At 42.3% G+C, this 24,778-nt stretch overlaps 3 protein-coding genes and 1 long non-coding RNA gene across 6 annotated transcripts in view; 2 read left to right on the top strand and 2 right to left on the bottom strand.

Moving 5' to 3' along the window:
• prelid1 (PRELI domain containing 1) overlaps positions 1–566 on the top strand; it is a 5,690-nt gene extending 5,124 nt beyond the window's left edge. Inside the window, exon 5 of the mRNA XM_003217536.4 lies at positions 9–566. Within this exon, the coding sequence (XP_003217584.1) occupies positions 9–148 (140 nt within the window). The 3' untranslated portion in view covers positions 149–566. The remainder of the gene's footprint in view (positions 1–8) is intronic.
• On the bottom strand, positions 543–11,820 carry mxd3 (MAX dimerization protein 3). Of its 2 annotated transcripts, none has more exons than XM_003217537.4 (6): positions 11,610–11,820; positions 11,319–11,418; positions 6,687–6,716; positions 3,995–4,109; positions 3,200–3,368; positions 543–1,375 (listed from the first exon to the last, which is right to left on the bottom strand). In XM_003217537.4, the coding sequence occupies exons 1-6, from the start codon at positions 11,818–11,820 to the stop codon at positions 1,257–1,259; spliced, it is 744 nt and encodes a 247-aa protein (XP_003217585.2). In that variant the 3' UTR covers positions 543–1,256. The 2 variants fall into 2 exon arrangements, with proteins under 2 accessions (XP_003217585.2, XP_008103168.1); XM_008104961.3 differs by having other exon boundaries at positions 543–1,372.
• The window catches only part of LOC134296107 (uncharacterized), a 45,321-nt gene continuing 32,341 nt past the window's right edge, over positions 11,799–24,778 (top strand). The window contains exons 1-2 of one of the 2 annotated variants that reach the window (XR_010002679.1): positions 11,799–14,309; positions 21,178–24,778. This is a non-coding gene — a long non-coding RNA (uncharacterized LOC134296107). The other variant, XR_010002680.1, reaches the window with a different exon arrangement.
• Positions 14,311–24,778, bottom strand: part of zfyve28 (zinc finger FYVE-type containing 28) — a 45,771-nt gene continuing 35,303 nt past the window's right edge. Inside the window, exons 9-13 of the mRNA XM_008104962.3 lie at positions 24,389–24,525; positions 23,360–23,473; positions 19,468–19,554; positions 18,617–18,729; positions 14,311–17,957 (exon numbers count right to left, since the gene is read on the bottom strand). Of these exons, the coding sequence (XP_008103169.2) occupies positions 17,826–17,957; positions 18,617–18,729; positions 19,468–19,554; positions 23,360–23,473; positions 24,389–24,525 (583 nt within the window). The 3' untranslated portion in view covers positions 14,311–17,825. The remainder of the gene's footprint in view (positions 17,958–18,616; positions 18,730–19,467; positions 19,555–23,359; positions 23,474–24,388; positions 24,526–24,778) is intronic.

Raw genomic sequence — 24,778 nt, 5'->3', positions numbered from 1 at the left:
CTTTACAGGCGAAGCACCATCTAAAACTCTGGTGGAAACTGCCAAGGAGGCAACTGAGAAAGCCAAGGAGACTGCCTTGGCTGCTACTGAGAAAGCAAAGGACTTGGCCAGCAAGGCAGCTACCAAAAAGAAGCAGCAATATGTGTGACAAAACAACCCCACCCACACATCTTCCTGCTCAGGAGATAGAATACTGCTTGCACAGTGCAGTATAGTAATGCTGGAAGGCTCATCTGTAACTAAAGCTTCCCTTCCAAGGTAGAGCCAACTAGAGTGTCTCTAGATTTTATGTTGGTTTTTTTTTTACTGAAACTGTATAAATTGGACAATCATCTTATTTCTAAAAAGGTGTAATTATCATTCAAAGTATATAATAGTTTAGCCCATTCCTTGGGCCTGTTCCTGCAGTACATGCTGCTCTTCGAACTGTGACTAAAACAATATAAATCCTCCTGTTTACATTTACCTCCATCACAATATGGAGGCTTCTGTCTGTATATTAAAATTCTTTTAATTCTTAAGCAAAACACAGATACAATGCAAATAATTAAAATATTTACTACAAATGCTGCTGGGTTTACAGAGATGGTCACAAAAGGAAAACACACTTAAGTTTCAGGGAAGTAAGGCTGTCTGTACAAAGCAAGCTTATCATGATACACATATATGGGCGGACACACACTTTCCAGCATAAATACGGGCGGTTACTGACTTCCGTCAGCTGCAATATAAACCCTTTCAAGGAGAGGAATAGAAGTGCTACATGTTTTGCCAGACTTTTACAAAATCTTTAATGCTTGCAGCTAAATACATTTTCTCTTTAAAAACAATTTATATCCCAGACTTTATTGGGATTTGTCTTTAGCTTCCATTGCAAAAGCCCATCTGCTTCATCTCAAGGAACCAAGATGTGCAATGGGATGGGATAAGACTAAATACACTCATTGTCTACACAGTCATCACATAAAGTTCAAGTACTTGAGACCTTGGTCTTCTTTTACAACTCTTACCAAAATTGAAAGTGAGTTTGGCCATCAGTTTCTGGTAGTGACCCTGCCTGCTTCCAAGACAAAGGTAGTGGTGCATTATATGTGGTATAGTCCTTTGCACCATGGGTGAGGTTTCTCCTTTACTTGTGGAAGGCACCGTATTCTAGTGACCCAGGTTCCATTCATATTAGCACAAAACTGTAGCCATGTTGCTGGGAAACAGGAAATCAGAGGAAGTGCTTACTTTCCGAACTTGGTTTATTTCCATCATAACCAGACGTTGTTGGTGTTGGAATAGCTGTGTTCCTGCCCAGTGCTGATGGCAGCCACAACATCCTCTTCAGTGCTAATGAAAGCCAAACCTTCCACATCCACCTCAGCATCTTCTGTAGGAAAAAAGAACCTTAGTATAGTTCCCTAGCCAGGTGGAATATAGTCTCTTGAGCAAGGGTTTTATCCAAAGACCAAGAATGTAATCCTAAATTACTTTAAAGTATGGATGTGCCAAGTACAGCCCTCCAGATGAAATTGAACTGCATGTCCCATAATCTTTACAATTAGTGATACCGATTAGTAAGCGTTGGTGTTCATGCCTCTAAATACCTTCAGATAACCTTCGGATATATGGGAAAGTGTTTTAATTCAACCAACATTTGCTATTCAGGAGAGAAATCCCCCTTCCCGTTTTGGAGTGGCTGCTTTCTATGGCTCTCTTAAACCGGCTTCAGAAGTGGAGGGAGCCTGGATCTTGTCTTCCCGCGCTTAAACTTGGGCTTGCAAAAATGGAGGGAGGATCTCCCTTGCAAATCACTTCGTCTTCCCGTACTTAAACCGGGGCTTGCAGAAGGGAGAGAGCCTGATAATTGTAGGGCTTTAATTCTGCAGGATCTCCCTTGCAAAACCCTTCCTGCTTTTGCCAGAAACTTTAAGTGAGGAAAGGGGGGATCAATCCCAATGTGCTGGCAAGACCCCAAACTAGAACTCTCCACCCAATGGGCAGGGAAAGCAAACTATCACCCTGCTAAGGATCTTCCACAATTCCCCCCTATTATTTTAAATTACCTTGATATTATTATTATTATTATTGGCACCCCACTTTTCTCTCTAGATTTGAGATGGAAAGGGACTCGCGTTATTTATATATATTAGTATTCTGGGAAGGGAAAAGGTTGCATTTTAAATCTATGTTTTAGTAGTATGTGTATGTGACATGTGTAAGCCCCATCCACTCCTGAGCACGGGAAGAAACCCACTCCTAGATCATCTTATCCCAGTTTATATGGCAGTGGGGACATATGTTCTCTTTCTCCTTGTTTACAAGATGAGGCTGGATCTACACTGGCCTATATCCCAGGATCTTATCCCAGATTATCTGATTTATACTGGATTATATGAGTCCCCACTGCCATATAATCTGGGATAAGAAGAAAAGTGACGGATCTTGGCACACAGCTGTGAATCCTGGGGGAGTTTTGGGAGTGTTGACCCAAGACTTTTGGGAATTTTAGTTCACCCACATCCTTATACATTTTCTCATGGGAGCATTCATAAAAAACAAAAGACTGAGTTTTTTTCCTAAGAGATAGCGTAACATCGGATGCGGACTAAGCCTCATAGGGAAGAAAGCCACTTGTGAGGGGCTAAGCCTCAAAGGCAGAAACAGCTGGCCCCTTTTTGGGACAGCATGGTGTGGTGTAGTGGTTTGAGAGTTGGACTACTATTGTGGCTTCATTCCCCACTCAGCCATGGTGGTCACACACTCTCAGCCCCAGAAAACTCAATGAAACCTGAAATAACACTTTCAAACCAGGAACAGATTTCCTTATTCAGAGGCTGATGGCCATCTGTCAGGAGTGATTTGATGGTGTGCTATGATTTCTGTTCCTGGTTGCTAAATGTCATTCCCTAATTGGTTCTATCATCCTATAAAAAATAGCACATTCTGGTTTGTTGAGTCTCTCCATCAATTTAACAAGGTTTCAGCCACAAAAACAAAGTATTGAACAATTTTTTTCATGGATCGCACATGCCTACTGATTAGGGCTTTAACAGTAGCTCAACTTTAAAATGATACACTTTGCCCACCTCTTTTAGGAGACATTAACTGCCCAGCCCTCCATGTTATTGTACCATTGTGAATGTTATACAATTGAATTTACCCACAACATGGAACGCTGCATGGACAGCTGGACTTTTTGGGCAACACTCACCTGAGTCAGAGTGTTCTGAGGAAAATCGAGAAGAGTCCAGGCTGTCTGCGCGTGGCCGCTCCACACTGGAATGAGCCAATAACTCCTCTAGCCGCTGGTGCAAGTTCCGCTGCTCCGAGCGTAACCTCTCCTTTTGTCGCCGAGCTTTCTCTTCCTGGTCCTCCAGTTTCTGGAGATTGAAGAATGAGAACCATCTCCAATAAGTATAGGAAATGCTTTGGCTCCATATGGACCTACTAGCATTTGTGTGCACATTTTTGGAGTCTGAATTGTAAACCAGAACTGTCCAGGAGAACCTTGATGCTCTGCTTGGAAGCCCACCCAGAAGCACCAAGCCAGCCAAAGACTAATGCTGGACTCAAGGAGCTTCTAGTTTGATTCAGTGCTGCGGGACTATTAGGTTCTTAAAATTAAGCCCAGAACGTGTTCATTCAGAGTTGGAATGTCTTATTACAGGCCGAGTATCCCATATATGAAATGCTTGGGAACAGAAGTGTTTTGGATTTTGGAACATTTGCATCTAAATAATGGGATATGTGGGAGATGGGGCCCAGATCTAAACACAAAATTCATCTACATCTTACACACATTGTCTGATAGTCATTTTATACAAGATATTTTAAAAATTTTGTGCATGAAACGGTTGTGTATATTGAACCAGAAAAATCAAAGGTGTGGATAATTTTGGATTTTGGGATTCTGGATTAGGTATGCTCAACTTGTATTGTGAAAGCAAGCATAACAAACAATTTAGTTACTGAAATCCTGCAGCTTTTGATAATGTGTGTCACTTACCTTAATGTGCAATCTAGCTCGGTGCAAAAGATTGAGGGTCGTGTAACGGGAATGCTCTGTGTTCATGGGAATTTGCTGCTTCAGCTGTTCTAAACAATGTCGCAGCTGGGCTCTCCTGAACAAGGTGAGAGGAGGAAAAACAACATGTCTTGAAGCTGTGTCTTAAGTAAGGCTTGGGGACAATCGGTCCCTTTTAAAAGAAGCACACATTTCCTAAATTCTCCCAGATGAGCTACAGTCATCCCTGTAAGCCAGATTCCCAACAGGTCACTTAATTAACGGTGTTTCTGTGCAATGGTGTAAACACTGGGGTCAGCAACTCTAAGAGGCCACAGGACCCCACTAGAAGACCGCTAATGCACTATGCCCTCACACAGAAAAAAATCTGCATGTCCCCATCACCCTCTAGTGGCTGTGGAGGACACACGTCATGTTTTTAGGCCCAAAAGAGGCCTTTCTTCAAAAACAAGAAGTGACTGGAAATTATTGCTGGCTTTCAAAAAGGCCTAAAATGACCCAAGGGCCACCCAAAAGTTGCAATATCCCCTATGCCTTTAAAAGGTATTGGGGAGTGGGAATTAATGAGATCTTTGATATATGGGGAGCTATCATTGTGACAGTCTGGCTATAAAAGTTTGTGTATATCCAATCAACCTTAAGAAAATCCTTATAACTGGGTGGATAAGTAGAATAACTAATATCAGGAAAATGGTCGATTCTTGATACCACCAACAAAACATCTATGACTCTTTCCATCTGCACCATTTTGCATCAGAATTATTAGTTGTCCTAATTTTGGCAGGATTTGAGTGGCCCCTTGTAAGATCATGAAACTTAAAGTAGGGCCAAACTAATAAATATATCACAGGAGTGGTAACTAGGTCTCTTTAGTGAATAGAGTCAGGAGACTGATCATTACAATTGTGGTGCGGAGTTAAATACCTTGGGCTACGTTTTAATTCACATACATGGGTTGGAAGGGAAAGTATCAATCATAGATCTCCCAACAACATGTTCCCTTTTCAAGCCTCTCTGTGCAAAAGTATCTGGATTGGTCACTTCCTTGATTATAGTGAGAAGGCAATTTCAAATGTCCCTGAACCAGAACTGAGAAAGACCACTGGAATCAACGGACAATCAAAATGATAATGTAGCTGGAACTGGGCACAAGTATGTCACCCCTTCCCAAAAAAAATAAAGAAGTACTCCCATATCACACACCGGTCTATGGAAGGGCACAGAATGTTGATAGAGATCTGGACAGCATGAATTTTGCCCTGTAATATTTTGCTTCACATGCCAAAGCAGGTCTTGTTAATCATAGGCAGTTGAAATGCAAAAAGAAGAAACAGAGAAGATGATTGTGGAGAAATTTGGCCTAGGATCAAGAAATTAAGCAGGAAAAAAACTGATTGAATTATGCAAAGCCAACAGTTAGTTCAATGCAAACACATTTCTTCAAGCAACCCAAGAGATGACATCATCTCGTGGTCAATGCAGAAATCAAATACACTACATAACTGGAAGCAGGAGATGGAGAGGCTCTATTCCCTCCAGTAAAAACAAGCCTAGGAGCAGATTATGGTAAAGACCATTAATAGATAATATAAAATATTAGAGTAAAGCTAAAGAATAATACTAAAACAACCATCATGCCAAAATACAACCTGAAGAACATTCCCATAGAATTTGTGAAAAATAGATTTGCACTATTTAAGCACAATTGATCGGGAACCAGGAGCTTTCGAATGATGTCAGAAACATTATCAGAGAGGAATGCAAAAAGACAGCACTGCAGCCAAAAATAAAGCAAAATTTCAATGGATGACGGATGAAACTCTCCAAGCAATTTAAGGATAAATAAGAAGCAAAGGATGAGAGAAATAAAATTAGAAACCTGAAAGCAATTATTTGAGTTTAGGGAAAAGGAAAACTACTACAATAATCAATCGACAGTAGCAAGGGAAAAAAAAGGAAGAACAAGAGACATCTTCCTCAAGATCCAAGAAATCAAAGGGAATTTTAAACCAAGGCTTTGTGACCAGGATCAAGACACAAACAAGTAAAAATAAAAAGGCAATGGAAACAATACACAGAAGCAAAAATGAAGGGGTGACAGCTTTGTTTAAGAAAGAACCCTATATAGATGCACCTCCAATTTTAGAAAGTGAACAGAAGACAGTAGTAAGAAGACTCAGGAGAAATACGTCACCAGGAATAGATGCCATACCAACAGAACTGCTTCAGTCTACAGAGACAAATATGGAAAACAGAAGAATGGCCCACAAATTGGAAATGCTCAATATACAATTCCCATCCCCAAGAAGGCACCAGTCATTGCAGTAACCACAGGGCAATTGCAGTAATTTCCCATGCAAACAAAGTGATGCTCAAAATCTACAACAAAGCCTTCTGTGATTCTATGGAGGGTCACACGATCCCCATCCCTGGTCAACAGCATGCTCATTCATACAAGGATTCTGCCCACATTTCCTAGGTTTGGCACGAGACATAAAATGTATTGATACAGAGGTCTTATCCATTTGGCTGCTATTGCCATTTAATGAATATCACCTCATGCTTTAGAGAAAGTACATCCAGTGCTACTGGTTCCCCCCCCCCCCCCCCCACACACACACCTTTACCTAAACATTCTGCAGCAAGACAAATGAAACTATCTGTATAAGTTTACCTGTGCTTCTCCAGCTCATTGTGTGCAGATCTGAAACCAAACACAAAAGAAAATAATACAGATGAACCACATGCACATTTCCAGAAAATGATTGTCACATCCATTCACACCGTTCACTGAAGCATAGGTAAACTAAGATCTTATCTAAAATCCTTTCTTCACGTATGTGAGCATGGATACAATCTGTTCTGGGTAGTGCACGGCGTTTGTGGAGAAGCTCAGTAATTAAAACTGAACTACTGTATTACAATGGAACAGCCTCCTTTCTACAAGCAGTAAATATCAGGTGCCTACTGTAGAAGGCTATGTGCCCAAGGCAATGCTGAACTAGATGGTCACCTGAGGAAACTAGTCAGATTTCACTGAGAAAATATCCTTTTGAGACTGCCTATTGTACTGTGGCTGACAGACTTATGATGGGATTCAGTTCCCACTGGCCCCAGCTAGTGGAGATAGGAGCTAGAGTTTAGCAGCATCTCAAGGCACACTGGTTCCCCACTTGCTGCAAGCAGACCCCATGGATGCATGAGCCTGTAGCTCACTGGTAGAGCACATGGTTTAGATCAGGGGTCCCCAAACTTTTTAAAGAGGGGGCCAGTTCAAGATCCTTCAGACTTTGGAGGGCCGGACTATAGTTGGCCACCGAGCAATAATAATAAATAAATTATAATTATTAATAATTTAAAAAGAGGGTTGGAAGAGACCCTTTGGCCCATTGAGTCCAATCACCTTCTGCCTTTGTGCACCAAAAGCACAAGCAAAGCACCCCTGACAGATGGCCACCCAGCCTCAATGATGATGATGATGATGATGATAATAATAATAATAAAAGTTTTAAGAGAAGAAGAGACCCCTTGGGTCATTTAGCCCAACCCCCTTCTGCCCTTGTGCTATGGGGGCCGGATAAATGGCTTCGATGGGCCGCATCCGGCCCCCGGGCCTTAGTTTGGGGACCCCTGGTTTAGATGCTGAATATCCTATGTAGTCCTGGATTAAAGCAGACTCTGAAATCTAGATGGGCACTGGGACCAGACCCCCCAAGACTGCTTTTGTAGCCTTCATCTCTTCTGCAGATGTCCTCAGTCCTCCCAATTTCTCACTTAAAAGGGGGAATTGCCACTCCTTGGAAGTCTACAAGACCAGGAACATGCATTTGCAGTAAGTTACAGTTTAACTTTTTTTTTTTAATGCTGTTTTCCAAAACCAACAGTGGGCCTTCAATCATTTCTATTTTCGGGATGACATAGCACTTTGGGCAGTGAGTGAAACCTCAAAGGGTCTCATTATGGCCATGTTCCAGAAGCATTCTCTCCTGACTTTCACCCACATCTATGGCAGGCATTCTCAGAGCTTGTGAGGTCTGATGGAAACTAGGCAAGAGGAGTTTATATATCTGTGGAATCTGCAGGGTGGGAAAAAGAACCCTTGTCTGTTTGAGGCAAGTGTGAATGTTGCAATTGGCAAGCTTGAGTAGCATTGAAAAGCCTAGCAGATTCAAAGCCTGTCCACAAGCATGTGGACAATTTCAACCGAAAGGAAAAAACCAGGAAGATGAACAAAATCTGGCTACCAGTATTTTAAAAACTCTAAAATCAGGACAGTAAATAAATAACATTAAAAGGGGGGGGGATTTCAGACAAGAAACAATCAGGGCCAGCTAACAGCTCCCAACAAAGGATGCCCCCCAGGCAAGAAACAGCCAGGCTTTGAAGTTGCTAGGCTTTTCAGTGCTAATCAAGCTTGCCAATTGCAACATTCAGACCTGCCTCAAACAGATAAGAGTTCTTTCTCCCACTCTGGAGATTCCAGATATATAAATCTCACTTGCCTAGTTTCCAACAGACTTTACAACCTCTGAGGATGCCTGCCATAGATGTGGGTGAAACATCAGGAGGGAATGCTTCTGGAACATGTCCATACAGCCCTGAAAACTCACAGCAACCCAAACTAGTCAGTTACCTACTCCTGAGTTAGAAAAACCAAAGGGCTGGTTTGATACGAGGCAAAGATTTGTGTATCTATGTGACTGTGACAAAACAGGTTTCAGAGAACTTGACACCAGCAATATTTATGATTGCTAATGACATTGTTATGGATTCACACACAATCTCACCGGACACTTCAAAGTATTGGTTCTAGCATGCTTCTTCCTGCAGTTGGGAATTATATTATAAGCTGTTGTTGTGCACCTTCAAGTCATCTCCAATGTATGATAATCCAAAGGTGATCTTGTTATGGAGCCTTCCTGGCAAGATTTGGAGTTGTTATTGCCTTCTTTTGAAACGGAAAGAGTGTGACTTGCCCGAGGCAGTTTTCCATGGCTGAGAAGAGATTTGAACCCTAGTAGTCTCCCAGTCCTAGTCCATCACTCAACATCATGCTGGCTCTACATAGATGGCATGGGCAACATTCCAACATGTAAACCATTCTTCCAAAGAGCATTTAGAGAAAAATATTAATCACTGAATTCCAGACGCGGGCAAACCACCATGGAAGGATGCTTTCATATTCACCATCTGGACAGCCTACCCTTATTCTGAATGAAAATGGAAAACAGTTTCACTTCCAGCACTGATGAATTTCTTGAAAGCTCTTTGGCTGCCTTTCAAATTTTTACTCATTTCTCTTAGTTTATTCCATTTTCCTAGTATAGGAGAGGGTGTTTTTTTACTACCCCCTTACTTCAGCTTTCTTGTATAGGAACTATTTCCCTCTCTGAGAAGAGTGGTGAAAGGCAGGAGCATAGTCCATCCTGGGAAAATCCAAAAACACACTGACCCCTCTCCTGTCTTTGCTGTGGTGTCGCTTTTGGCCTTCATGGATGCCTGGGCAGAGAAATAGCAATGCTGGCTGGGGCGACTGGTTCCCCGAGGCCCAATTGATTCTTTTCCCTCTCTGTAGAATGACTTTCAACTTAACCACAGGTCATATCAAAAGCCATACTTTTGGTCCCTAAACTTGCTCTTGACCTATACATGAGGTCAACTTATAATGAGCATATGTGTACGTCACTGTGGCATGGTGTGGCAAAGAGAATCTCTTTGAATAAAGAGAAGCACATGTCCTGGAGCAGGGCTTCTGAAACGTTTTCTACTCATGACCCCTTTCCTCTGGAGAAATGGTTTCGCAATCCCAAATATATATGGTAGGTGTAAAATCAAACATTTACTGATAATAAACCAGCATTTGCAAGGCTTGCTAAACAGGCTAATTTTCCCTTTTCATGAAAGAATAGCTGAAGTATAGCTGAAGCTATGGAACAGAGATGGCACTGGTCAGCTTGGTGGATGATTTACAAAGAGAGCTAGACAGGGGAGTGTGTTCCTGTTGGTTCTCCTGGACCTTTCTGCGCTCTTTCAATACCATCAACCATGGTATCCTTCTGGGCCACCTCTCCGGGATGAGTCTTGGAGGGATTGTTCTACAGTGGTTCCAGTTCTTCCTGGAGGGCCGGACACAGATGATGTAGCTCCATGCTGTTTAACATTTACATGAAACCTCTGGGAGAGATCATCCGGAGTTTTGGAGTTTGGTGTCAAATTTACGCAGACGACACCCAACTCTATTACTCCTTTCCACCTAAAACCAAGGATGCCACCCTGAACCTGAATCGATGCCCGTCATCAGTAATGGACTGGATGAGGGCTAACAAGTTGAAATTAAATCCAGACAAGACAGAAGTACTCCTGGTCAATCATAAGGCAGAACAGGATATAGGGTTGCAGCCTGTGCTGGATTGAGTCACACTCCCCCTGAAGATACAGGTTCACAGTCTGGAGGTGATCCTGGACTAATCGCTGATCCTGGAAGCCCAGGTGCTGGTGGTGGCCATGAATGCCTTTGCTCAGTTAAAGCTTGTGTACCAGCTCCACCCATACTTTGAGATGCCAGACTTGGCCATGGTAATCCATGTCTTAGTCGCATCCTGTTTGAACTACTGCAATGCTCTCCACATGGGGCTGCCTTTGAAGATAGTTCAGAAGCTTCAAATGGTCCAGAGATCGGCAGCCAGGCTACTAACTGGAACGCTGTTCAGGGAGAGAACCACTCCCATCCTGGGGCAGCTCAGCTGGCTGCCGGTCTGCTTCCAAGTGCTGGCCATTAAAGCCCTAAACAGTTCAGGCCCAGGCTATTTGACCAATCACATATCCTCTTATAGACCACCTCTGATGCTCTGGTCAGCGGAGGAGGCCCTGCTCTCGGTCCCACCCCCATCACAAGTACAGCTGGTGGGAACAGGAGAAGGGGCCTTCTCCTTGACCCCCCCCCCTCTAGAGCGCCCTCCCCAAAGAAATAAAAACGGTCCCTCTTCTCCTTTGCTTACACATCTTTGCTATCAATGTATTTCTACTTATTATTGTATAGGCATTGAATGTTTGCCTTCTGTTGTTGGAATCCGCCCAGAGTCCCCCCGGGGAGACAGGGCCCTGTCCTCCAGAAGCACTTCCCAGTCTCTGGTCCTCCCAGGAGCCCCTCCCTCCCTCGGCCAAGTGGGTTGGCAGGCACCCCTTGGAGCTGGAGTCCCGGAGGACCCACGTTTGGGAGGCGCTGCTTGAGAGCAAAGGAAAGCTTTCCTCTATAAACAAGCGTGGCCTCTCTCCCTTGTCGTGCAAGGGAAGTAGTGTCTCTCACCTGAGGCTTTTGACGGCCTTCCGAGGCTTCGGCCTCCTCCGCGACTGGCGCGCGTCCCGCCCACAGTGAGGCGAGAGAGAAGCATAGCCATGCTCGGCTTCTGAGGAAGGAAACACCACAACCGTCGGCCCAACGAGATCATCATCGCCGCCGCCTCCCGCATCCCCGAGCAAGGGGCCCGCCGATCCGTCCCTCCCGCCCGCTCCGCTCACAGCTCAGGCAGCCTTTCAGCGGAGGCAGGCAGGCAGGCGCTCCCCGCGAAGGGCCCACCCGCCCCCTTGCCACAGCTACCTCTCTCCCGGCGCTCCAGGTACTCGGCCGCCTGCAGCAGCACCTGAATGTTGCTAGCCACGAGCTCCATGACAACCAGCATGGGAGGCTCGATCCGACCAAGGACTTTGTTACGCCGACACTGTAACCGACCCACGGCCGCCTTAATGGGCAGCCAACCCGGGCTTGACCCCGCCCCCTTCGAACGCTCCAAGGTTCTGTCCCCGCCCATTCCATCCCCGCAGCAAGTGCTGGCTCCTGGGCCCCTTCCGGATTCCGCCCGGGCCAGCCGCGTGGAGGCGAGAAGGCGGGCTGCTTTGCTTGTCCCCCATTTACATTCCGAAGGCGCCAGGACCGGAGCCCCCTCCTCGCCGCCGCCGCCGCCTCCCCCGACGTCTTCTGAGCGCGCGCCGCTGGTTGTTTTGAATTTCAACCTGCGCTGGGCGGGGCCAGGGAACACGGCGCTCCTATTGGCTGGAAAACGTGAGCCGACCTTTATACGTCAGCGGACTTTCAAAACAAAATTCGGGCGGGAAAATAACAGAGGGGGCTTCAAATTTGAATTGGGGGCTGTCCTTCGGATCGAAGGAGTTTTATTGGGGATGGGGACATGGGCACTGCCTTTGACCCTCCTGAATGCTTACGAACTAATCACAGAAACTCGTGCTTAAAATATAGCAACGGTTCGTCGTGAAGGTGCTGCTAGATTTCTTTTTTTGGTTTGTTTCTCTTTATTCTTTTCGGGGGGTTTTGCAATGACATGGGGTGCATCTAAAATGCAGAATCAATGTAGATTTTTGCCACTTTAACCTCCATGGCTCAGTGCTATGGAATTATGGGAGTTGTAGTTTCATTTGTTGTCTTGCATTGGACTAGGAATATTTTCACCTTACTCTGTGTCTCACTACTTTCTGTTCTGCACATTTGGTGAGAAACAGGATGCCATTTGAGTTGCTGTTTCCAACCTCGTCTTTTCTTATGGTCCCTGGCTATACATAAGTCTCATCCGACTCTTACATTAAAATTCCCCAGGAGGACAGTTTCCTTAGGTATCTCCGATAGGATGGTGTCCAGCTGACGGCAACATTTTTCTTTGATGTCTTCGTCAGCATCTAGTGTTGGTGCATAGGCACTTATGATGGTTGCCTGTTGGTTTTTGGCAAGGTTAATTTGGAGGGTTGAAAGTCGTTTGTTAATGCCGATAGGTGCTTCAGACAGCTGCTTCACCAGGTCATGTCTGATAGCAAAGCCAACTCCGTGTATTCTTCGTTCTTCTTCAGGCAGTCCCTTCCAGAAGAAGGTGTAGCCTCCTTTTTTCCCCTTCAGCTGTCCCTCTCCTGCTCTCTGGATCTCCTGAAGGGCTGCTATGTCGATGTTAAAGCGTCCCAGCTCCCTTGCAACAATAGCGATCCTGTGTTCGGGGCATTCACTGATGATAACATAGTCTGTGCATGTTCAGAAGAAGACCTACAAACAACTATAAACACCTTTGTAGAAGCACAGCTTCTCATTGAACTTCAAGACAACCAAAGTGCTCTTCCAGCCAATCCCTCTGCAATGCCAGAAATACAGCTTAATAGTGAAACACTAGAAAATGTTGATCTTTTCTGCTACCTTGTCAATCACTTCTCCACAAAAGTCAACATTGACACTGAAATACAACACCTTCCAAGCTCTGCGAGTTCAGCATTCTTCCAAATGAAGCAGAGAGTGTTTGAAGATCGGGACATCTGTAGGGAGACCAAGGTGCTTGTTTATAAAGCTATTGTCCCTGTTATACATTTGTGAAACATGGACTGTCTATAGACGTCACACTCAACTCCTGGAACGATACCATCAGCATTGCCTCTGAAAAATCCTATAAATCTCTTGGGAAGACAAGCAGGCAAATGTCAGTGTGCTGGAAGAAGCAAAGACCACCAGCATTGAAGCAATGCTCCTACGCCATCAACTCGGCTGGACTGTTGTCCGAATGCCTGATCACTCTCCCAAAGCAGTTACTGTACTCCCAACTCAAGAATGGAAAACGGAATGTTGGTGGACAAGAAAAGAGATTTAACAATGAGCTTAAAGCTAACCTTAAAAACTGTGGCATAGACACCGTGAACTGGGAAGCCCTGGCCCTTGAGTACTCTAACTTGAGGCCAGCTGTGACCAGCAGTGCTGTGGAATTCGAAGAGGCACGAATGGAGGGTGAAAGGGAGAAATGTGCTGAGGTGGTGTGTCAAGCCAACCCTGACTGGAACCACCTTCCACCTGGAAACCAATGTCCTCACTGTGGAAGAACATGCGGGTCAAGAATAAGGCTCTACTGTCACCTGTGGACCTGCTGCCAAGGCACTACACTTGGAAGGCCACCTACTCGGACGAGAGATCATCTAAGACTATTTTCTGTCATAAGTGTCTTGCTTTCTGAAAAAGTGTTCAGGATATTTGCTGTCTCTGCCCATATTTTCTGGGACTCTGCCTATACTATGCAAATTCATACTTTCTTGTTGACTACCTGGAAAACAGAGGACACCCCTCCCTTGCTTGATGTGTAACTGATTGCACCTTGTAGAAATCTGCTTAATCAGACTATTGGTCCAGCTAGTCTGGTGCTGGAAGCAATAACCAAGATTTTAGGCTGGATTATTTCCTAGCCCCCTACCTGGTAGTTTCCTGTCCAAGTACATAGCAGATCTGACCCTACTTAAATCTTATATAAACTGGTGAGATCAGGTGAGTATCCAAATATATATTTTTTATTTATTTACAATATTTATATTCTGCCCTTCTCACCCCGAAGGGGACTGAGAGCAAATCACAGAACACATAAAAGGCAAACATTTATTGCAGATTATAACAATAACAAGACAGACAATAGGTAGAGGTATATATAGGATTTCCAATCTTTCGGCATCTTTTGTAGGCTGTGCTTGGTTCCGGCCATTTGGGGGTGCTGTTGCTCCATTGCCAAATAGCATTGTTGCTCCCTACCAAATAGCTTTGTTCGTAAACTTCCTCCTTTTCCTGATCAAAATGCAAAGCCTAAATACTTCCCCGCTTTAATGTGGTTCCTATTTATCTACTCACATTTGTTTTCGAATTGCTAGGTAGGCAGAAGTTGGGCTAAAGGCCAGGAGCTCACTCTGGCCCAGGCTTCAAACTCTCAACTTTCCAACTGGCAAGATTTATTGCAGCTTGGTGATTAACCTGCTGTGCTAAAGCCTGGCCCTGTCTTGTTGGATGTGTCAAACAGCTGAACCCAACAGAAAAACTGTTTGTCTGATGTTAACATCATGCCTGACAGAGTTAATGAACAGTGATAGAGTTATCTCATAAATTGTGACTTTTAAACTGTGATGGCCTTAGAATATTACGTCCATGCTTAATATTTCTATCACCGTGCTTAGTTTTAGGGGAAACTGCAATGGTAAGTCTTGTCTGCAGTGGCCCTGGATATTGACAAGTTTGAGACAGACCCTCACTATTACTGCTCCGTACAATGTAGTCTCTTCACAATGAAGTTGGAGGCACTACTATCGGATCTAAGGTCACACCATTCCCTGATACTACTCACTGGGTCTCCCTGTCCCTTCTGAGAGCCTTGCAGCCATCGGTGCCTAGCCTATTGCTTCAACTACTGTATCTTTCATATTAGCTCATTACTTGCTGTCCAAGAGACATTATTACTATGGCTCCTGCTCTTTTCCTCCAATCGCACACCCAATCAAAACATGTTTGTTCATGTTTGGGGTCTTGAATAGCCCTAGGTTGGTATTCAACCTGCGTGTTCAGAAAAAAGCACTAAACAACCAGAGTACTTTTATGGCTCCTATTGTCAAGCCAATTAAAATGAAAACCTCTGTAGTATCTCTAATGCTAAGCCAGGAGTGAGAATTATGAAAGCCTCCATATGCTGAATTGCAATTCCTATCAGTCCTAACCAGCATGCTAATGGTGAAGAAAGCTGTGTTGTGGTCTATTAAGGTCTGGAATGCTATAAGTTTACTACTCTCCCCTAAGGCATCACCATGTCTCTATGTGGAAAATGCTTTTTAGGACTGAAATAATACAAGTGTCTCTGACTAGCTCACGGGCATGCCTTTCTGATTCAAACATGTAATGCCCAACTTCATAGCCCTTTATGTGGAATGGCCAAATCCCCAAAGTTTGTTGCTTCCTCAATTCCTATTCCACCTAAAAGAAATCATCCCCTGTCTTGTCACTGCAGCGTTTCAACATATATGAATGTATGCTATATAGTAAGTATATATACTTACTATGTAGCATATATTCAAACAGTCTGACCTTAAGCTAACGTATATTTCATGTTCTTTGTCAGTCTGTTCATTTCTGTATCTTGTGGTGTGCTCAATAGCTGCAAACACAGGCTGAAGTTTTTAGGCAAGATATTTGTGTACAGTACTGAAAAATACGTATTCCTGAGGAATTAGAGCACTAAATGAGGGGTGAGCCACGTGTAATGTTTTAAAGATTTGATTAAAACATTGGAGGCAAGGGTTTGAATCCCTGCTTGGCCTTAAAAACCTACTAGGTACCCTAATTTTTGGCAGGTGCCATTCTCTCAGCTTTAGAGGGAGGTAAGAACAAAGAAATCCTGCCTGTGATGGGTTCACCTAAGAGTCACCATAAATTGGAAATGACTTGAAGGTACACAAGAAACAACCACCAAGGGACAAATTTGTTAAACTAGGCCTAAATGACATGAATTCCACACAGCTCTTTCATTCCTTTTTTGTGGTGGCTAATGAAGTTGCAGAGCATCTCCACAGCACAGTGGGCCCACCATATTTTAGAATGCTCTAAATGTTATTCTTCATCTAACAAAAGCAATATCAGCTTTGGAATGAAAAACCTAGTACTTTCTTGATGCTAAGATAACACAGGTGTTAACATCTTTGTGTTAAAAGTGTATACCTCTGTGCTGCTTTAGAAGCATTCACTAAATGAATACATTACTGCAGGTTGAGTATTCCTTATCCAAATTTCCAAAATTCTAAATATTTTAAAATTCTAAATTGTCCTTTTGGATGGCTGAGATAGCGACACCCTTGCTTTCTGACAGTTCAATGTACACAAACTTTACTTTATACACAAAATTATTTAAAACATTGTATGAAGTCATTTTCAGGCTAGATAGACAGACAGATAGATAGATAGGAAACATAAATAAAATTTGTCTTTAGAGACCATCTTTATGCAAGTACTCCAAAATATAAAGAGATCCCAAATGCAAAACACTCCTGGCTCAGAGCATTTTGAATGAAGGATAACCAACCTGTACTGGCTCACATTTCCAGTGCGGCCTACTGTTTTAAGTTAGATCAAAGGCAAATGCTGCAGCCAATTAAACCACACCCAGAGACACTTAGGCGATATGGCAGAAGAGGAAAAGCAACAAGTTTTATAGTCTTCCTGGAGAAGAGTTCAGAGCAGGTTCCCTCTGTGAACTCCCAGTGTAACAATGCAACAAGTGCAGGTATTGTGAACCCAGAGAAGACAGGTCAGATATAATAACAGCATTTATTCAAGTATTTAGGAAAATAACCAATTTAATTTGGTTACAAAAATTATGAGTCTCACAGAAGTTTCCAAAGTGTCTTCCACACAACCCTGTAGTAGGTGGGTTCTACAGAAAGCACACTGTGCATGAAGACTTCTGCATCTCTTAGCTGTATCCTAAGCTGGTAGGCAAATAGCTATGGCTATCATTCCCAAGGCTCTATTTCTGGGCAATCTCTTCAGTTCTAGCCAAAGGCACCTTTAAAGCCCTTACTGCACATATACCAAGATCTGGTAATGCAACCCTCACAGGTTTCTCAAAAACAAACTGTAGGACAGGAGATTAACAATTCTCCACCAGAAGCCAATACCTGGCAATCTTTATAAAGGTCAGAGTTCTTTCCATCCTGATGAAGAATAATGGAGACCGGGAGAAGCTTTCGTTGGGATGTTGAAGATTTTGCCCAGACATCTGTAGTTCATTTTAGCTCAAGCCAAAACAAGTCCCAGAGAGTCCTTTGCATCAAACAGGAGAGATTAAATCTTGGAATTCCCCTTCACCCCAAACCCTGTCCACCAAATGGGTTCCGAAGTGCTCCCACGAGGATCCTAGTAAAGTGTGGTTGCTCCTCTGTAGGTGATACAGGCGGCTGCCACTTTCCAGTATTATCTGTTGTTTTCTCAGGCACAAGTGGTGTTTTGATGAAGTCACATTGTGCAAGCTACTGCTCATGAACCATTCATATTTTTGCTGCTAGAAGGCAAGTGGGTGGTGTAGCAGTGTGTACACACGCGGACTGGTTTCAGTTGCCTGAAGTGGGGCAGAGGTGCCAGGTGTGACGAGCAACGAGAGCAAAAAATCTGGAGAAAAATAAAATTGTGCATTAATAATGGATCAGGGGGGTTACCTGATATTGCAAGCACTGCTTCAGACACAAAGAAAAACATGGCCTCTCAATCAAGATTTGATCCAATGTAACCTAGTACAGAACCTGGCATGAATGTTACCAGATTCATTTTAGTCCTCTTACAAACAATATACAGTCTGCCCACCACACCTGTGGATTTAATTTTCACAGATTTGGTTGTGTTTGATTAATCCAGTGACTGCCTCAATAATAACATATATTTCACGGGATAGAGGAAATATGGGCTTCGCACCTTTTTACTGATCTCAAAAATTGTTTTTTTTTTCCTTGGGAAAAAAATCTGCTTAAAGGTGCCCCAAATTCCACCTACAGCAGTATTCTCATGCTAAATAGTAAAACTCCCCAGTCTTTGCTGGTTTTCAGCCAAAATAATCTGACAAAATGTTAAGTACATTTCCAGTTATGGACAGGCCTCATTTATGGTTGATATCCTTTTGGAAAATCAGACTGTAGAGCTTTCCACAGGAGCTAAATTAGACTAAACAACAGTCCATAGTTAAAACAGAGACCAGCATTGTCCCTCCAACCATTATGTTGGTTTGACCTCTCCCAATGAAAAGGACTTTACAGATCCTACATAACGTTTTGTACCTTTCCACAACTCCGGCAATGATGGCGTCGCCGAAGAAATGTGAAAGGTTGACGGCAGGCCATACAGTGGCTGCAAGTACTGTCTGGCACCCATTCTGGTGGCCCCAAAGCACCTGGAAAGAAGCAGAAGGGCAGGTGTTGAGCTAGCTGTGCATCTGAGGTCAATCAGAGCCGCAACATCTCAGCTGAAAGGTTTTAAGAAAACATGTAAATTCATCGAGCCTCCTCTGACCACTATATTCATAAATAGCTGAGAACAGTAACAACAAAGGTGTGCTAATCTATTTCAACATAAAAACAAGATGGATGGGGGGAAGAAATATAGTAGCACCTGTAAGGCTGATTTATTTAAACACGAACTTTTGTGGATTTCAACTTCTTTTTTTCATTACATCTCATCCTATAACAACCAAAATTTACTCTTAAATGTGCTGCTAACTTTTATCCCTCCGCCCCGCAATTGCTTTCAGGTAAAGAGATTCACTTAATGGCAAAGAAGTAGGGCAGAGAGTTGGGGGAGGGAGGTTATAGAGTTCCACATTAAGATTCATCTGGCCAGGAACCAAGTTTCAGAATAGGACAGACTCAAACCCAACAGGGTCTCAAGTGGGAAATACCCGTAATAAAGCAACAACTGGACTTTGAGCAGGATCTCCAGTATGAAAAACAAAACTCCACCTTGGCAAAATCTGCTGTCCCATCTTCTGCCTAAAAAATATTTGAACATGCTGTGTACTTTTCTTGAAGGTCAGGCAGAGAGAATGACTGACTGGATCAAGCAATTTTCCCTCAGACAGCGATCATGCCCAAACAGGCCTGTAAATGACCCATTCCACATTCTGTGTTCTCACCTTCTCTGCCATTGCCTTCTCTGCTATTGGAACAGAGAGCACAGTTTTGTGTTTGAGAATCTGTTGGCACCACGCATCTCTCTGTCTCTGAAAATGAAAAAAGGAGAGAATTATTATGAAGCAGGTTGCTACCATGCCACAAAAAATGCCTGCACAAATGCAATTATGCCATATCCAAGATGCAGATTGCATAACTAGCACAGAAGTTTGTAGACTGCTTCCATTATTATTATTATTATTATTATTATTATTATTATTATTATTATTATTATTATTATTATTATCACCCTTTATGAAAAATGGAAGAGATCAATCTATGTGGTATGTAGAATCTGAACAAATGTCCAAATACTGTATATTTGCAGTGGGGAGTGTGAATTTAGCATTTGGTGCTGGTGGTGGGGGAAGTTAACTATTTCTATCACAAAGCTTTGCCATTCTAAATATTCTTCTTCTAAACCTGATTTTTCCCCCGTTGCAAAAAAAAAAAAAAGGAGGATCAAGAAAAGTGAAGGAAACATTCAGTTTCCCCTTAGTGCTGATCTTTATTATATCCAGAAGGTGACTGCATTACAAATTAAAAAAAAATCAAAATACTCTGAGATTTCACATTGCTCTAGTATAGTGTAACTATCTGCCCATAGAATTCTATTTATTTATTATTTATTTACTTTATTCTTATTCCTCCTTTCTCCCAATATAGGGACTCAAGGCGGTTAACAGCAAAAATGATGCAATAATATTACCCAACATCTATGATGAATATCAATGTCGTACAGCCTATGGTTAATATGCATGGCTACCAATTCACGTGCAATGTACAATACGCAAAAGTAATGCATAGAGGCAATGTGTTTTTATATGTTCCTTTATGTATTAATGCATGTGCATGATTCAGCTTATGCCACCACTAGTTGGCTATGACCGTTATTGTCCAAAAATATTACTTAGCAAATGTAACATAAGTAACAATTGTGTATGTCACTAACAGGATGATGGTCATTTTGTATAAAATGTACATGTTAGTCAAAAATGTGTTGGGGAACTTTTGTAGGTATTGAGTGAAGGAATTTTCTGCTTTTGGGATGCTCTGAGGAGACCACCAGAATTTTTTTTTAAAAAAATTGCCGGTGAAGGAAAAAAATCTAACAGTAGCCAGAGATCCACTTCTTGTTTTGAAATACATTTTTAAATAGTTCAAGAATGCAGCAGAAGGGAGAAATGTCCTGCCATTTACTTAAAAAGTGAATTGTGATCCTGGAGGGTTCCAGGAAGGGCAATTCATTATTGCAATTATTGTTGTTAGAAAAAAGGCAGTCCAGGAAACTCATGAAGGCCACAAAAACAGTCCTGGGAGGTCAGATTTTGTCTGCTCTGAAAGCAGGGGATAGAAAGAAATAAAATCTCATAGAACACATCTCATGATTCATGAATCTCATGATTCATGAATCTCATGAATCACTTCAGGCATGTGGTCCATTGAGAATTTTTTTTCCTAAGTTCATTGTTGCTAGCATGCCTGCTATGACAAATCCAAAAGACAAAGGGGAAGAAAACAGAATTAAGCAAACCCAATTACAACCACCAAATAGGCTTTCAATAGCAGCAATGTTAATGGCACTTTGGCTTAGACATCAAGAAAACTAGCAGACTTCTAAATAGACAGTTATAAAGATGATCTGCAACTTTTCCATCTTTTCTTCTTAACAGATTTTTTTGGTTAACAAAAATGGAAGAAGGAAGAGAAAACAGAAGAAGGTTAGTGATAGAAGATGCCATTATCTAGACCTCCATAAAATTCTGTAAACAAGACAGGGTAATTGCACAATAAAACTGTTGTCTGGAATGATCCTATAATTCTGAAACTCCCTTCTAGGGACTATTGTGCTGTGTCAACATGTAACCAATGGAGAAGAACAATAAGCTTTCTTGGGCCCCTTCATACATCTCAGTCTTACTGTACCTAGGTAAATCCCCATGAAGTAGCACGGGTGGCAGGATAGGTCATACCAAGCCGAGTCTACTCCTGTCACTTTGGGGCTCAAACTGAGGCAGCGGATTTATGCTTTAAAACCAGACAAGCCCCTACACTTAGACAAGCCCCTACACTTCAACACTTTAAGAGTTAAAAACTTGTTTTTTCCAACAGGCATTTGATAACGTTTAGACAGTAACCAGAACTGATTGCTAATCACTTAGCACTTTATATCTACACTAGCTGTGCCCGGCCACGCGTTGCTGTGCCGTTGTCTGGTGCTGTTGGTGAGAAATTGTTGAGGTAGTGGTGGTATTGAATGTCTGTTGTATGGTTGTCTTTATGTTTAGTATGCACACTGAAGTGGATTATATGGCAGTGTGGAGTCAAGATAATCCAGTTCAAAGCAGATAATATAAGATAATATAAGATTCTAAATGGGTTATTATAGCTGTGTGGAAGGGCCTTGAGTCTACACTGCCATATAATCCAGTTCAAATCCTAAGTGAGGCCTAACTGTGCCTGTCCCCTGGGCTGAGTAGGTTGCTAGGAGACCAAGTGGGCGGAGCTTAGCCTTCAAACTGGCAGCAATTGGATAAAAATTATTATTCCTCTCCCTGTAATTAGGACTTTATTTTTCTTTTCTTTTTGTTGTATCAACCTAGAGGCATGAATGATGGGTTGTGTTGTCAAATTTCGAGGTTGGGGGGCCTGTAGTTTTGTTGTTTTGTCCGCTGCCCTGATGCCATCACTCTTTTATATATATAGATTCTATGCATTCAGCTGAGCTGCAATGCTTACATGGATCTTTTAACTGATTCTATTTTAATAGAGGTTGTTTTATCCAATTTATATATCTGGTTTATGTAATGTTAGTATTGTTTTCATGTTGATATATTTTATTTTATGTATTATCTATTTTATGTATGGCATCTCTGTATGCTATTTTGTAAGCCGCCCCGAGTCCTTATGTGAGATGGTGATGAGGTATAAAGTTTTATTATTATTTTATTATTAAAGGAACAGCATCACTTAGAAATAACTTGCTTAACTTAGATTGTTTTATTCAGACAGGCATTTTAAAATTAGAACCCCTGGCAATATGTTTAGTTTGCTGCTGTGGATATACTTTTATAAAACAATTTTATTGCTGTTTATTTAATTGTGATCAGACAGTTTTAAAACTGATATGTGTATGCATGTGTGCATATGCATGGGCCTCCATCAAACCGATTTTCATCATAAAAGTACGTTAACAAAACGGAAATAGGTATTTTAATGAGAAATATCTAGGCATCCACTCAGAGATTTATATCCCTCTCTTCAAATTCATTTTCATTGTTCTGCCTGGCTCAGAACAACAAAATCTGCACTTCATAATAAAAAAACTTGAACAACAATATAAAACCAGGCTCAGCATATAAAAAGCCACAGAGAGGAATTGGGATACAAAACCACAGTATCCCAACCTTCAGTGCAAAACCTTGCCAGGACAAGAATGTTTTTAACCAACAAAGAGAAAGCAGAAAGAGAAGGCAGCAACTGCAGAAGCAGACAACTTGTGGCCTGCCAGATCTTGTTGGATTGCCATTCCTGTCATTCCTTGCCAACATAGCCAATAGTATAGGTGTTGGGAATTTATACTGGAAAACATCTGGAGGTCAACAAACTGCCCACCCATTATAGGAGAAGTATTCCATAATCTCTAAACATTGCCAAGAGTTGGAAAATACATGTGGTTGCCATAATCATTACAGCATCATGGCTTAAACTGTCTCAGTGAGATAGCAGCAGTTTCAACCCAGGAGCACTTTGTGCTCTTACTTTCTTTAGTCCTTGGTTTTTCATCCTGCTTTGCTTGCAAACACTAAAGAAAAGGACTATGAAACCACACATAACTTGAGGAGATTTACTCACGGCCAGTGTCAGTCACCACCAGTTCCTCTGTTCGGGATGTCACAATTTTGAACACACTCTTCAGAATGGCACGCAGGTCACTTGCAAAGTTCGTCTGGAGCTGGTCTGCCACTCCTGTCCATATACAAAACACCAGCTCAGCTCAGTTATATCAATGACACATTGATTCAAGAGATGATAGCAGATCTCAATCAACAAACATAACACTCCTCCTTCAAACAGAAGCCAGCCCATTGTGAGTGCTGAACAATGAATTCTTTCCATTTGCATTCTCAACCAGATAGCAAACTATTTTCACCAAATATTTCCAACCAATGCAATCAAATGGCTTATTAGGCTCAACTGCTGGCAGTGTAGTGTAGCACAAAAATGCTTTTGTTTTTATTTGAAAGCTAAGTAAGTTACAGCCGCTTGCAAATGTGTTCGCATGAATATAATAGTTATAATTGTTATAATCATTATAATACAATATATAATAGTTACTACTCTCTCATTATTTACTTTGCCAATAGTTGCCATCTTCTGAGCCACAGAGGATTTCATCAGAGTGCAAAACAACAAACAACAAGTACCACAGACTGATTCAGTTAGTTCTATTTTAAAGTAAAGTTCTTCTTACTTTACTTTACTTTGGTATAGGCCCTCTACCCTATACAAGATTATTTCATCCCGAGTGGCTTCCCAAATCTCGTTATTACTGTTTCTAATCAGGATCAACTTCTCAGTTTCCTTGGGAGAAATAGTACATGTGTCCCCTTCTTGCTAATATTATCAGCTTGTTTCACAAATTCGGATGAAAAGAGGGCCATCACGTCTCTTATGTCCTGAACATGTTTCTTTCATAAGTAGCACTTGATCCCTCATCTGGTTAGTTCACATTGGTGGATTGCAAAGGATGGTATGCCTGTTTAAGTCTCCTTTGCAACCAAAATATCTAAGTGCAATTCACTACCCCAAGAGTACCATGAAATATAGATAATATAAAACCCCGGATTATTTGCCTTTGGCAAAAAAAGTTGTTGGACTCACCAGAGATGCAGACAAACAGCGTGTGAATCATGTCCTCTGTATTGCTGTAGCGGGCTCGCAGCTCCATCCTCCGGGTGCTCTGTGGAACTCCTGTGATCACTCCTACTGGGATGCTAGTAGCCTCTTGCCCAAGATGCCTGTCAGGAGAACAAGCAGTTAGAACACACACTAAACTTACTCCTTTACCTTCTATCCCTTTCACAGAACAAGAGTGGAGAAACTGCAATCTCTCCTAGATTTCTTAGTGCAAGTTAATGAACTGCAAAAGCAAGGCCATTCTTTGACACTGGCGATGCATGTGGCCCCCACATCAGCTCAAGGCCAGACAGAATTCCTCCATTCTCCTTATCGTGTTTCAGAGAGAGTGCCACAAAATTCTAAAATACTGAA

Source organism: Anolis carolinensis, chromosome 2 (assembly GCF_035594765.1).
Source record: "Anolis carolinensis isolate JA03-04 chromosome 2, rAnoCar3.1.pri, whole genome shotgun sequence".
Lineage (NCBI taxonomy): Eukaryota > Metazoa > Chordata > Lepidosauria > Squamata > Dactyloidae > Anolis > Anolis carolinensis.
The sequence above is the reverse complement of the archived record's forward strand: the minus strand, read 5'-3'. Positions and strand labels throughout refer to the sequence as shown.